This window comes from Danio aesculapii, chromosome 16, assembly GCF_903798145.1.
Source record: "Danio aesculapii chromosome 16, fDanAes4.1, whole genome shotgun sequence".
In the NCBI taxonomy this organism is placed as follows: Eukaryota; Metazoa; Chordata; class Actinopteri; order Cypriniformes; family Danionidae; genus Danio; species Danio aesculapii.
Genome location: NC_079450.1, coordinates 14,513,270 through 14,524,419, shown reverse-complemented (window position 1 = coordinate 14,524,419; position 11,150 = coordinate 14,513,270). Strand labels below are relative to the sequence as shown.

The 11,150-nt window shown below is 40.5% G+C and overlaps 1 protein-coding gene across 2 annotated transcripts in view; it reads right to left on the bottom strand.

Moving 5' to 3' along the window:
- Positions 1–632: 632 nt before the first annotated feature.
- ppox (protoporphyrinogen oxidase) overlaps positions 633–11,150 on the bottom strand; it is a 25,571-nt gene continuing 15,053 nt past the window's right edge. For both annotated transcript variants that reach the window (XM_056476025.1, XM_056476024.1), the window contains exons 11-13: positions 9,909–10,058; positions 1,440–1,482; positions 633–1,349 (exon numbers count right to left, since the gene is read on the bottom strand). In XM_056476025.1, the coding sequence (XP_056332000.1) occupies positions 1,216–1,349; positions 1,440–1,482; positions 9,909–10,058 (327 nt within the window). In that variant the 3' untranslated portion in view covers positions 633–1,215. The remainder of the gene's footprint in view (positions 1,350–1,439; positions 1,483–9,908; positions 10,059–11,150) is intronic.

Below are 11,150 nucleotides of genomic sequence, written 5' to 3'. Positions count from 1 at the left end.
AACCGACTGATGGAAAGATATTACGTTTCCCATCCAAGTTCAATTTCACCACAGATGAATATATATAAAAATACATTTAATTCATAAAGACAGGACGGTGGATTCTACAATCATTTTGCTGCAAGTGACTGATGGTACTGATAAAATAAATTATTCTGTGGCTCATTTTTCACATTATAAATGTGGTTTGCCAGTAGAAAATATCTAAACATCGTTAAAACAACATTTAATGTGTTGTGTGTTTTATATATATATATATATATATATATATATATATATATATATATATATATATATATATATATATATATATATAAAGTCGTTGATCCCAGTTGTAAGAGCAACAAATAATAACGACTTCTAGTTGATCATCTGGAAAAGTGGCAGAAGGTAGATTTTTCTGATGAATCCTCTGTTGAACTGCATCCCAATCACAGACGTTTGTCTAAGCAAAGTCAGACCTTACTGTCCTAATGAAATTTTTTTGTGGTAAAATTTGCGTAATCTTAGGCCTTTGCCTTTCATATAAGCTCACTTCTGATACCAAATGATCAACTGGAAGTCAAGTTACTGTTTGTTGTTCCTAAACTGCATATATGCATATGCACATATATATATCAAGATGTTGTAATGTATGGATGTTTTTAAAGGTGTATGATTATTGCGTGTGTGTGCGTGTGGGTGTGTGTGTGTGTGTGTACATTTGCATACATGTATCATTGAATCTTATGCGTTTTCTAAGCTTATTTCTTGATTTTTTTATTATTAATTAATTAATTAATTTTTATTTGCTGGCATGAGGTTTGTGGCTTGTTCTCTAAGACACGAAAAACCTTAAATTAAGTATAAAAATAACAACAATTACTGAAACTACACGATAATAATGTAAAAGACTACAAGCACAAATAATTATAATAATTAAAAATATTTTCATGTTATGTCATTTTTTTGTCTTAAATCATGTTTAAGGGTATTAAGATATTAAAATTTTACTGAAACAAAAATAATTCATACGGCATCATAGTGACAATGTTTTTTTAAATGTGCTTCATTCCCAAATAAAAGGATGCACTCTTTACACTCATGTTCATGTTGTTCATATATGAATGTGCATTTTCCAGATACTCCCCAAAAACCACAAAACGCATCTCTCAAGTACCTCAAATCTCAATAAAAGCTTCTCACCTCACCCAGTCAACATTATGCTAGTGTAAATCATATTTTTCCGACGAGACCCTCAGCTGCCGTCCGCCCACTAAATATAACATCATTGACAGAGACACCATCGTAGGAAGCTCCCGCCAGTGTAAGGGCCAGATTGTGGTTGCTGATATATTGCCTCATCTTTTCTGAAAATAAGAAATGACACACAACTGTTCCTCATTTACATGATTCAGAGACAGGGCAGGGGAATGAGTTTGGCTGATTAATTAACTCACCAAGTCGTTTCCAGTGTCCTAAATGATACTGTGGAATGCAATTCTGTAGAAAAGAGTCACAGTGATAAAATTATTTAAAGAGATCATTTCAAATTGTGGGTGATTGAAGTAAACATTTATTATGGTGCTAATCGAATGCTGTACGTCCTTCTTTATATTAATCTTTCAGTGGTGATCTTTCTGTCAGAATCAGAGTGACATATAGTGTATATATATATATATATATATATATATATATATATATATATATATATATATATATACATATACATATACATATACATATACACACACACACACACACACACACACACACACACACACACACACACACACACACACACACACACACATACATATATATATATATATATATATATATATATATATATATATATATAATATTGGGAGAGAAGTGTGTGTGTATATATATATATATATATATATATATATATATATATATATATATATATATATATATATATATATATATATATATATATATATATATATATAATATTGGGAGAAAAGTGTGTGTATATATATATATATATATATATATATATATATATATATATATATATATATATATACATACACATACATACACACACACACACTTTTCTCCCAATATTAGGGAAACCTTGGGTAAATGTGTCAGAAAACATGGAATATTTTATAATGACTAATTAGTCATGTTACATTTGTGATAGAACATGAAAGAAGATCTTAAAAATCAGTCTACATGCTTTCATATAAACTTCTGGAAGTAAACGTATTGTCTTGTTTTATAACAAGTTGCTCATGCATTGGAAAAGCATGAAAATTCTTAAATATTTTAAAAGTTTGAGGCTGGCTGCTATTTGCTGCCACTGTACAAACAAGAGCAAGCAGGATGTATTTTTTAGATATAATTCTCCTTTTGAAGTCTGAAAATGAAGGACATGCAGCACTGAAACAACACCGGAACTGGCAAATAATGAGTTTTACTAACTTTGATCAGAGAGAGGGGAAAAGAAATGACGTTTATTCAAACAAAAATGATTTTAAAAGTCTTCCAGATATGAGATTGCAGATAAAGTGGGAGTCTGAATATCTCTGCTCTTTGTGAGAGCATATATGGGTAATTAAACTGCTCAGAAGACAACGAGACAATGTAGCATGAAGAAATGTGAGTGTGTGTGTGTGTGTGTGTGTGTGTGTGTGTGCGTGCACAGCAAGGTGGAAATTTCTTCTTGCTCTGTAAACCATATAATTAAGAATAAGTCAGTCAGAAATGAAGTAGAGCAGCGAGTTTCACTTCTTGCTCCCCCAAAAGACAGACTGTCATCTCGGTGCATAAATGTAAGTGACCCTGCTGGACCCTTCTGTCCTGCTCGCTGAACTCCCCGAACCACAGAGACTGAGGGCACGGGTAATGTTTAAAGAAATGGACCATCTGCCTTGATTTATGTCAGAGCAGAACCAAGGCCCAGAGAGACAACTGAGGGCATCTGGTGGCTGTGAGCTCCATAAAGCCGATGCTACGCATGGTCGACTCAGAGGAAAGACTGGAGAGTAAAAAAAGTCTTTGGCTCTTCATCAGATGAATGTGAATTAATGGGGCCACATTTGACACTTTTGTAGCGATTTAATTTTTCTTTGCCGACATCCACTAGAATTCAAGCAAAAAGTGTCTCATTTAGTTTTACACTCTTTATATGCGACCTGTTAAATTACACTGGCTCTTTCTGCTATCCTAGACTTTATGACTTATATTATTAAAGACTTCACAACTAAGACAAAGTCCATGTTATGATTGACTCAACGCTATTAGGTAATGAACAATCTTCATCATCAAAAAAAGCAAGAAAAGTCTTACTAGGAGTTGTGTTTCTCTGGATTTATTATGTATGGGTTTGAGAAAAAGGCTAATATTTATTTTACTAAGCCTATACAATACTTTTTCCAAAATAAAATGTCAATATTTTCACTTAAGATCATTTACTATCAGTTAATATTAAAAGTGGTGGGAAAACAGATACACCCCGGGCCTATTTTAGCTATATTTGGCGTCAGTGATGATGCAGAACTATCTAAAATACAAAGTACGATGATAAGATTTACAACTCTTTTGATTTTACTGAATTGGAAATGAAAAGATCCTCCCCGCTGCTCCACACTGTTAAAAAAATGTCATGTCCTGCCTACAACTTGAGAAGCTATATATACATATACATTTACATACATACATACATATACATGTGTGTGTATATATATATATACATATATACATATATATATATATATATACATATATATATGCATATACATATATATATATATATATATATATATATATATATATATATATATATATATATATATATATATATATATATATATATATATACATATACATATATATACGTATATATATATATATATATATATATATATATATGTCATGGATTGGTCAGGCTCTCACGACCCCCACTCACGAAGATCACCATCACCTGACTTCTAATGAGCACACAGCTGCATCACATTCACGAGCACCAGATAAAAGCACAGCACTCCAGTCGCTCATTGTCCGGGCTCGTCTCGACGAAAGCGGACAACTGAGCGACCACTCACCGTAGTCATCCTCAGCTAAAACAAACGATTTACTTACCTGTTCTCTTTGTATTCCTCCTAGTCTTCCTGGTCCTCCCGAATCGTCCTGTCTTCCAGTCCTTCCAAGTCTGTGTCATCCTCTGTCAGCTGTATCTGGTGTGTGCTGTCCATCCTCGTGTATTCCTGTTACCCAGCCACGGAGGAAAAGACCCCAACATCATTCCTGATCCTCCTGGCTATCCTTCATGTGCTCCTTGTTGTCATTTAATAAACACCCTAACGTTTCCTTACCTCTGTCTCCTGTCCGCTTCATAACAGAAGCCCGGACCCATAACGACGACAACATGAGCACCCCCGATCACCTTCAAGAGCTGGTGGACCAGTTGAAGCGGATTCTACAGCCACCAGCTCCACTTTCCAACGCACCACCAGCACCGAGCACTTCCGCCTCCACAGTTTCTTCTTCGGCCCTTCCTTCCAGTCCCATGGCCCGACCAGCGCCCTACTCAGGCGGAGCGGGGGAGTGCAATGGTTTTCTGTTACAATGTTCCCTCATATTCGAAATGCAACCTTCTCTATATCCCACAGATAAGTCGAAGATCGCCTACATCGTATCTCTACTCTCTGGACCTGCACTTAAATGGGCTGAGACGATCTGGAACCAAGCCGGGCCGGTCATGAATTCCATCACTACCTTCACGGAGTATTTCAAAGAGGTGTTTGGACGTTCTGATGGGGAAGTAGCCGCTGGAGAGCAGCTGTATCATCTAAAGCAAGGTACTCTATCTACACAGGAATATGCTCTCCGGTTTCGCACTCTAGCAGCTGCAAGTGGATGGAATGAGAGATCGTTGTTGACCACGTACCGGCTCGGCTTGGAACCCACTCTCCGAATCCAACTGGCCACATTAGATGATACAATGGGTCTGGAGAGATTCATCCAACATTCTCTCCGATGTTCCGATCGTCTCCGTTCCTATCAACAGGACACCATCACCCCCTCGTCTGCACTCCTCCAATCGCCTGAGTCAACAGCCTCTCCAGAACCAGAACCCATGATAATAGAGTCTGGAAGACTGACATCAGCGGAACGACAGAGGAGGCTGACCCGGGGTCTGTGTCTATACTGCGGTGTCAGTGGACACACCCGTATGGAGTGTCCCCTTCGTCCCATTCGGACTTCAGTGAGTGTATTCAGTACGAATATTGAACAATGTAAACCACTTACTACCACCGTACAAATAACTACTGCCTCTATTTCTCTCCTTGTCACAGCCCTCATCGACTCCGGGTCAGCAGGGAACTTCATCTCCCAATCCCTCTGTCGTCAACTCCACCTCCGTACTGAGGCGTCCTCGCATATATACCAGATACAACCGATAACCCAGTGCACTCGATCTTCGACCCGTATCCATCGACAATGCGAAGACATCCTTCTTCAAGTGGGGTTGTTACATCAAGAGAGGATTCAATTTCTGGTTCTGGAGGGTGCAAATATGGACATCATTCTAGGGCGCCCGTGGCTGGTGAAGCACGATCCCATCATCTCTTGGGGCACAGGAGAGATAAAGAAATGGAGATCTGGATGTACACCTGCCTGTTTTCCAAATCTCCCTCTTCAAGGTCGGAACCCCATTTCTTTGTTTGCAACATCGGTCGAGAGCCCTCCTGAGAAGCAGTCTATCCACATTCCTAAGGAGTACAGCTCCTTTCATGATGTCTTCTGCCCCAAGAGAGCTTCCCAGCTACCGCCGCATCGGCCATGGGACTGCGCGATCGACCTAGTTCCAGATGCCCAGTTGCCAAGAGGTAGGATCTACCCGCTCTCGCTTCCAGAGAATCAGGCAATGGAAGATTACATAAGGGAGGCTCTGAGTCAGGGGTACATACGTCACTCAAAATCACCAGCCGCCTCAAGCTTCTTCTTTGTGGCCAAGAAGGACGGAGGGCTGCGTCCATGCATCGACTACAGGGTCCTAAATAACGGTACAGTAAAATACCGATATCCCCTTCCTCTGGTACCAGCCGCTTTGGAACAGCTCCGAGAAGCTAAAGTCTTCACTAAATTGGATCTCCGCAGCGCGTATAATCTGATAAGAATACGTGAGGGGGACCAATGGAAGACAGCATTCGTGACCCCTACTGGCCACTATGAATATGAGGTCATGCCTTACGGTCTGGTCAACGCCCCCTCCGTATTCCAAAACTTCATTCATGAAGTCCTCCGGGAGTTTCTTCACCACTGTGTAATAGTGTACATAGATGACATCCTCATTTACTCCCGGAGTGAGGCCGAACATCGCCAACACGTTGCGGAGGTCCTACACACATTGAGAGAACATCACCTCTACCTCAAAGCGGAGAAATGCTCATTCCACCAGAAGTCGATTCATTTCTTGGGATACATCATTGACCAAACCGGTATACGTATGGATGGGAAGAAAATTGAGGCTGTTCTATCCTGGTCAGAACCCACTTCCATTAAGGAGCTCCAGAGGTTTCTTGGGTTTGCTAACTTTTATAGACGGTTTATCAAGGACTACAGCAGGATTACATCACCTCTCACTAATCTCCTCAAGGGTAAACCCAAAGGACTGGAGTGGACCAAAGAAGCAGCCGCAGCCTTCCGCCTTCTTAAGAAGGAGTTCACAAGGGCCCCACTCCTGACTCATCCTGACCCAAATCTTCCTTTCGTGGTGGAAGTGGACGCATCCACCACCGGCGTCGGGGCAGTATTATCTCAACATCATGATACACCGCCCCGACTGCATCCCTGTGCCTATTTCTCTCGGAAGTTGAGCCCGGCGGAGCAGAATTACAGCATAGGAGACAGGGAGCTTCTAGCAATCAAGCTAGCCTTGGAGGAGTGGCGTCACTGGTTGGAGGGAGCCAAACATCCGTTCCAGGTGATCACAGATCACAAAAACCTCCAATACATCAAAGAGGCCAAGAGACTATGTCCACGTCAAGCCAGATGGTCACTTTTCTTCTCACGTTTTGATTTCTCCATTTCCTATCGTCCAGGACCCAAGAATCTAAGAGCAGACGCTCTCTCTCGTTTACACGAGCATCACGATCATGAAGAACTCCCAACGAAGATTCTTCCCGAACACATCTCCATTTGTCCGATCACCTGGAACGCTCCTCCAGTCGTTGCCACTCCGGAAGCCCCTGCTCCGCCGGGATGCCCTCCTCATCGGCAGTTCATACCACCTGAACACCGGGTAGATCTGATCCACTCCTTACATACCTCGCTAGGCACTGGACATCCAGGGATCAACAATACTCTCTCGCTAGTATCCCAACGATTCTGGTGGCCAAACATGGCAAGGGATGTGAGGCAATATGTTCAGGGCTGTAAGGACTGTGCCCAATCCAAGAGCCCACGTCATCTACCCGCTGGAAAGCTCCATCCCTTGCCGATTCCGAACCGTCCCTGGTCACACCTAGGAGTGGACTTTATCACTGACCTCCCTTCGTCAGAAGGTAATACCTGTATTCTAGTCATAGTAGATAGATTCTCAAAGTTTGTCAAACTAATCCCTCTGAAAGGTCTTCCCACAGCCTTTGAAACTGCCGACAATATCTTTAATCAAGTCTTCAGGTCATTTGGTATTCCAGAAGATATTGTGTCGGACAGAGGTCCACAGTTCATCTCACGTCTATGGAAAGCCTTCTTCAAGCTCCTAGGTGTGGCCGTCAGCCTCTCTTCTGGATATCATCCCCAAACCAACGGGCAGACAGAGAGGAAGATTCAGGAGGTGGGACGGTTCCTGAGGACCTTCTGCAGTGGTCACCAGAACTCCTGGAGCCAGTATTTGGGCTGGGCAGAATATGCCCAAAATTCACTGCGGCAACCCTCCACCGGACTCACGCCATTCCAGTGCGTCCTGGGCTTCCAACCACCGCTCTTTCCCTGGGATGGCGAACCATCTGATGTCCCCGCAGTGGATCACTGGTTCCGGGAGAGCGAGAGAGTCTGGGACGAGGCTCATCAACATCTGCAGAGGGCAGTCCGTCGAAGCAAGGTAACCGCCGATAGGAGAAGGTCTGAAGAACCCAGATACACACCCGGACAAAAGGTGTGGCTATCCACCCGGGACATACGCATGCGACTGCCCTCTCGCAAGTTAAGTCCCCGATTTGTTGGTCCCTTCACCATCGTGGAACAGGTTAACCCCGTCACCTACAAACTACAATTACCCTCTCACTACCGTATTCACCCTACATTCCACGTATCACTCCTGAAACCCTATCACGATCCTGTTCTTCCCTCCACAGAGCCTGACCACGAAGAGGAACCCCCTCCTCCACTGCTCCTAGAAGAAGGAGCCGTCTACGCAGTGAAGGAGATCTTGCGTTCCCGACGTCGTGGTGGCCAGTTGGAGTACCTGGTGGACTGGGAAGGGTACGGCCCCGAAGAAAGGACATGGGTTCCCAGAGCTGATATTCTCGATCCTAGTCTCATGGTGGAGTTTCATGAGAGCCACCCTGAGTTCCCAGCGCCTAGAGGCAGAGGGAGACCACCACGGCGTCGGAGGTGTCGGCCCTCAGGAGCGGGCCCTGGGGAGGGGGGTACTGTCATGGATTGGTCAGGCTCTCACGACCCCCACTCACGAAGATCACCATCACCTGACTTCTAATGAGCACACAGCTGCATCACATTCACGAGCACCAGATAAAAGCACAGCACTCCAGTCGCTCATTGTCCGGGCTCGTCTCGACGAAAGCGGACAACTGAGCGACCACTCAGCGTAGTCATCCTCAGCTAAAACAAACGATTTACTTACCTGTTCTCTTTGTATTCCTCCTAGTCTTCCTGGTCCTCCCGAATCGTCCTGTCTTCCAGTCCTTCCAAGTCTGTGTCATCCTCTGTCAGCTGTATCTGGTGTGTGCTGTCCATCCTCGTGTATTCCTGTTACCCAGCCACGGAGGAAAAGACCCCAACATCATTCCTGATCCTCCTGGCTATCCTTCATGTGCTCCTTGTTGTCATTTAATAAACACCCTAACGTTTCCTTACCTCTGTCTCCTGTCCGCTTCATAACAATATATATATATATATATATGTATATGTATATGTATATATATATGTATATATATATGTATATGTATATATATATATATATATATATATATATATATATATATATATATATATATATATATATATATATATATATATATATATATATATATATATATATATATATATATATATATATATATGTATATATATGTATATGTATATATGTATATATGTATATGTATATATATGTATATATATACATACATATACACACTATGTGTGTCTATGCACATAAATACATACATGCATAAATACATATACATGTATATACATACAGTTGTGGCCTAATGGTTAATGAGTTGGACTTTGAAACTTTAAAGGTTGCAGGTTCAATTCCTAGTCCTGGCACAAATCGACAAATAAAATAAAGTTTTCATAAACAGAAAAAGAGAAACATTAAAAGTATCAAATTAAGTTTAAATTGTGTAGTTTGTAACTTTTCTTTGCAATAAATTGTTTGAATTTAAATGTATTATCTTTCCATTTCTAAAGATGTTAGGTGACCAAACTTATTTTATTAGATATAACAATAATAATAATAATAATAATAATAATAATAATTATTATTATTATAATAATAACAATTCATTTTAATTAAAGGCACTTTTCTTGAAACTGAAGGTCACCATACATAAAAGCAAGGAGAGTTCAGATAAAAATAAAAAAAAACACACAAAAATTAAGATACTTTGCATTGAACATCAATTGTCTTTAAAAACAATCCTGTACCTCCCAGTTTTGATGACTTAAAACCTTATTTGCTTTATTTCAGCACACAGTCTCACCTTGAGTAAAGCCACGCAGCTCCAAACCGGCTGTGAGGTTACGCTCAGGTGAGAGTTCACAGACTGGACAGCTCGATCCAACAGTGTCTGCTCCGTCACTAAGTCCGGACTGCCGAACGTCTGCTCAAACCACGCTCCTCCCATCATCACCTTCACACAAACAGCAGAGCATGCAGTGATTACACCAGAAAATACCACCATTCACACAAATGGCCTCCGTGATAATAACGGCTGAAATCGTCTTCATAACATCTGATTTCATCCGCCGGAGGGAATAACATCATGTCATTCGCTTTTCAAATTATATTTCAGCTTCCGTAATGGCACTCGGATTCAAGAAGTTTCTGCGTTCACAACTATATAGATGTTTTCGAGCAGGGGGAAAAAACAACATGTTCTCAGCAAAGGACATCTAACTTGTAAATTATTAATGATTTAAGTGGGGGAGAAATGAATAATGCAACAGCAATTTTTGTTGTTGTGAGGGCCACGGAGCACCGAAGGCTATTTTTATTACTGCATATAATAGGTTCCTGATGGGAAAAACGGGGATGAATTCCTGTCAGAGACAAGAGACAGAGAAATCGCTGTTGGGGCTACTGGTTAAGAGACGTATCTTTCCAGAGCAGATCAGACAGTCAGGTCATTGGGTTCATTTCCTAAAAGTCTTTATGTTTTGTTTTTATATCATTTGTCTTAAATACATTTTTATTGCTCTCCTTTCAAGTACAAATAACAATTTGAATTTATGCAATTTTTCTACATGTGCAATGTAAAGTATAATGTACTCTTCAAGAGTTTGGGATTAGTAAGATATGATTGTATGTTTTTTATGTTAAAATGTTAAAAGTCCTATGCTCACCAAGGCTCCTTGCATTATTTGAGCAAAAATTAAAATAATTAATAAAAAATAAAATAAAATAATAAAATGCTCTAATTAAATGGGTTTTAAAATCAACTCCTGTCATGCAAAACAAATTTTTCAACATCACTGCTTCGGTTTTCAGTCACATGACCCTCAAAAATCTGCTCTAGAAGTCAATCTTAAAGGGAAAGCTCACTCAAAATTGTACAACACAAATGTTAAACACAAAAGAAGATATTTTGAAAAATGCCAATCCATCGACTACAATTACATAGACATCAGTAATCAAATTATTTGCCTTAATCGGAATAAGACAATAGTATTATTAAGGTGTTTACATGAGTTTCTTACTGAATGTTCCTTTCATGATCCCGTTT